The sequence below is a fragment of the Salvelinus alpinus genome, chromosome 1 (assembly GCF_045679555.1).
Source record: "Salvelinus alpinus chromosome 1, SLU_Salpinus.1, whole genome shotgun sequence".
Classification (NCBI taxonomy): domain Eukaryota; kingdom Metazoa; phylum Chordata; class Actinopteri; order Salmoniformes; family Salmonidae; genus Salvelinus; species Salvelinus alpinus.
In genome coordinates, this window is record NC_092086.1 from 22,622,300 (window position 1) to 22,625,586 (window position 3,287).

The 3,287-nt window shown below is 37.4% G+C and overlaps 1 protein-coding gene across 2 annotated transcripts; it reads left to right on the forward strand.

The window, feature by feature from the left end:
* Nucleotides 1-1,256: 1,256 nt before the first annotated feature.
* cenpx (centromere protein X) lies at nucleotides 1,257-3,076 on the forward strand. Of its 2 annotated transcripts, none has more exons than XM_071394307.1 (5): nucleotides 1,257-1,387; nucleotides 1,687-1,738; nucleotides 1,867-1,920; nucleotides 2,083-2,201; nucleotides 2,307-3,076. In XM_071394307.1, the coding sequence occupies exons 1-5, from the start codon at nucleotides 1,352-1,354 to the stop codon at nucleotides 2,319-2,321; spliced, it is 276 nt and encodes a 91-aa protein (XP_071250408.1). In that variant the 5' UTR covers nucleotides 1,257-1,351; the 3' UTR covers nucleotides 2,322-3,076. The 2 variants fall into 2 exon arrangements, with proteins under 2 accessions (XP_071250408.1, XP_071250416.1); XM_071394315.1 differs by having other exon boundaries at nucleotides 2,113-2,201.
* Nucleotides 3,077-3,287: the final 211 nt, after the last annotated feature.

The window sequence follows — 3,287 nt, forward strand, 5'->3', positions numbered from 1 at the left end:
TCTCTCTCCTCTAACCCTGTGACTTTTCTGTGTCTCTGAAGGTGGACATGAAGATCTTTCACTACAAGGTTCACCTGTCAGAAGAGGTGTCGAGGGCAAACACATAAAATTCAAACCCTGTCACACCTACCTGGTAAAACCGCTGCTGTGACACACACACACACACACACACACACACACACACACACACACACACACACACACACACACACACACACACACACACACACACACACACTGAAATACACTCACCTCTGTATCCCACTGGGCACACCACATATTTTCAATGTGGATAATTGGGTAATATTGGGTTGAGACGTTAATCAATGAGATTACCCACTCAAAAAGACAGCTAAAAGTTGGTTGAATTTCCAATGTTGTATCACTATGCTTACAACCATCTAAAAGCACAACAAAATTCCAATGGAAAAACAATGTCTGATTTTTGGTTTAGTTGTCACCCAAATATCTATCACTGCGCTTTCAACCATTTAAAACCACAGCAAAGTTCAAATGGGAAAACAATGATATTTTGTTTATACAACAGATTCATGTGTTATCACTGTGCTTCATTTAATAGCAGAACCAAATGACCTGGATTGCAGTTGAAATTACATTAAAAGTGCAAAATGCCATTTGAAATTTTCAGATTATTTTCACATTTGTGAAGATCTCCACAAACCTTCAACAACCTATCGCTATCAACCTGCACGCTTTATATGATTACATAAGAAGAAATGTATAGTTACATTAACTATGGGTGTGTTACTCATTTAAGGTTTATTGTTACATTAGTTTGGAAGATAGCCTTAACTTTAGGCTCTTTACTGTATTACAAAAGTATTATTGAATTGTGTTTGGTTGACAAGGCAACCACATATCAACATATAAAGGAGATGTGTCTACTGCTTGGATAGTTCCATCTGAGCCACTAGCTTAATAGCATTCTTTAACTTTTATTGTTGTTGAGTTGGAGACGTTAATCCAACATGTCATTTGTTAACTTGTCGAAAAGTTAATAGGCTATTTATTAAAAAATAAATACATTTAAAAAATAGGCTAGGCTATTTATTGTATTTCAAACGTGATATTGAATTGAGTTTGGTTGAAGGAGATTTCTCTTCTGCTTGGATAGTTCCATCTGTTAAAACTGTAAATGCACTTTAAACTAGCAAGCACACACATTTTCTTAAGACATTTACTATTTTCTACTTTTCTATTTGGTACTATTTTTGCTTTGGAATAGAAGTGATTCACTCCCTCTTGCGTTGCGCGATGCGTTTTACGTAAAGAATCACGGACTCGATGCAGCCAATCACTGCTGAGAGAGCGTTGATCGACAGAACTGAAAATGGCGGAAAGCAGCGCGGAAATCACATTCAAAAATGTAAGAGAAAGTAGCCAAAATACTATTAATTGTTCTATGTTGTGAGTCACATCATTTCGACTAAAGCAAGATCACAACCCTCATTTTGTAACTAAAGCAAGATCACAACCCTCATTTTCAAGTTAGACTGAGCGGACTGTATGGAGCAAATTCAGCGGGGTAGCTAGCTAAATGATCAGTCTACTGGATACTTTTGACAACAATGGCAGTTGTTTTTGGAAGCAATTCACTACATTAACTAACGTACTGTTGTCGAGCATAGTGTTATTCAGAATCATGGATTTTCTCTTTCTTTTTAGGAGACGGTAAGCAAACTCCTGTCAAGCTTCTTCAAGGAGGAGAAAACGAAAGGCGAGTTGTTTAATGTAGCTATCCTGGAAAAGATTTGGACCTGATCATGTTTAGTCAAATGAAGCAACAGTTGTAGGCTGTTAGCTAAGTCATCGCCATTTGACCTTTGTTTCTTTGTTTTTCTCAAGTCGGTGCCGATGCTGTCATCCTTATGGCAGAGATGCTACATGTGTTTGTTCAAGGTAAGTTCAAACGATTGATTGTGGCTGTAATGTACATGGAAATCAATCACTGATCTAGGATCAGATTTGTCCCCCTATCCATATAATCGTATTCATTATGATCTAAAATACTGAATGCAAAACTGTGCCTAGATCAGCAGTCTTTACCCCGAGTTGCTTTAGGAATACAGACCCTGACTCTTTGTTGCTCAGAAGCTGCACAAAGAACGATAAAACAGGCTGAGGCAGAGGACTGTGACAGATTGGACATAGAACACTTTGAGAAGATCCTGCCTCAACTGGTGTGTAAATATACCCCTGTATTCTATGAAATATCCTCTCCTATTATTGTAATGGAATGACAGTATAAGAATCAACAGTCATAACATATTTCATTTCTTCCTCAGCTGTTGGATTTCTAGTATGACTTCAGGCCAGAAGATGGAGCCAGAGAGCTATCCAGTCCTCAATTCATAATTTGAGAGATTGACCAACTCTTGGGGGACAATGGAAGTAAAGAAAAAGGCTTCTGTTTTGTTTGTAAAAGTAAAGAAGCACTTTTATTTACTTCCATTGTCCTCCAAGAGTGGTTGAATCTCCTCTACTTCTTAATTCATGCACCTTGGTTGGAGAGAGGTAGGGGCAGTGCTCCCTTCCCCCAGTCCTCCATGCAGCCCATTTAGGATATTATATTGTAATTATTTGAGTTACATTGCACACGGTCTCTAATGAACTCTGTACATTTTGCCTCAGTTTGTTGTTTGAAATTATTTGAAACCATTGCTAACTCATAAAAGTTGTTGCATGCTGTAAATGTTTTTGACATCAGTCTGTGACACCTATTTTCTTGGGGAGACATGTATTGAAAACCTAAAAGTGCTTTATTCTAATCAGTTGTGTGATAGGACTTGACATCTAGTACTCCAGCAGTACTGGGGGAGGATCTGGTGTTTGACAATAAAACATATACAGTGACCTTATTGGGACAGCACTTTGGATTTGAAATGATACAATGACTATGTTAAGGTGCAGACGGGTCGCTTTCATTTGAGAGTTTTTAAATTCATATCAGGTGAAACGCTTTGAAATTAATGTTTTTTTTGTACATAGTTCCCCCTTTGTTGGGGACCAAAAGTATTGGGACAAATTCAGTTGTGTATTAAAGTAGTCAAAAGTTTAGTATTTTGTCCTATATTCCTAGCACGCAATGATTACATCAAGCTTGTGACTCAACAAACTTGTAGGATGCATTTGCTGTTCGTATTGGTTGTTTCAGATTCATTTTCTGCCCAATAGAAGTGAATGGTAAATAATGTATTGTGTCAACTTGGATTCACTTTTATTGTAGATAAGAGTAGAATATGTTTCTAAACACTTCTACATTAATA

What these genes read in the sequence shown, in the direction of transcription:
- cenpx (XM_071394307.1), top strand. Translation starts at nt 1,352, where the DNA reads ATGGCGGAAAGCAGCGCGGAAATCACATTCAAAAAT. An exon ending in CAAGGAGGAGAAAACGAAAG is followed by an intron (nt 1,739 to 1,866) that starts GCGAGTTGTTTA and finishes GTTTTTCTCAAG; the next exon opens with TCGGTGCCGATGCTGTCATC. An exon ending in GCTACATGTGTTTGTTCAAG is followed by an intron (nt 1,921 to 2,082) that starts GTAAGTTCAAAC and finishes GAGTTGCTTTAG; the next exon opens with GAATACAGACCCTGACTCTT.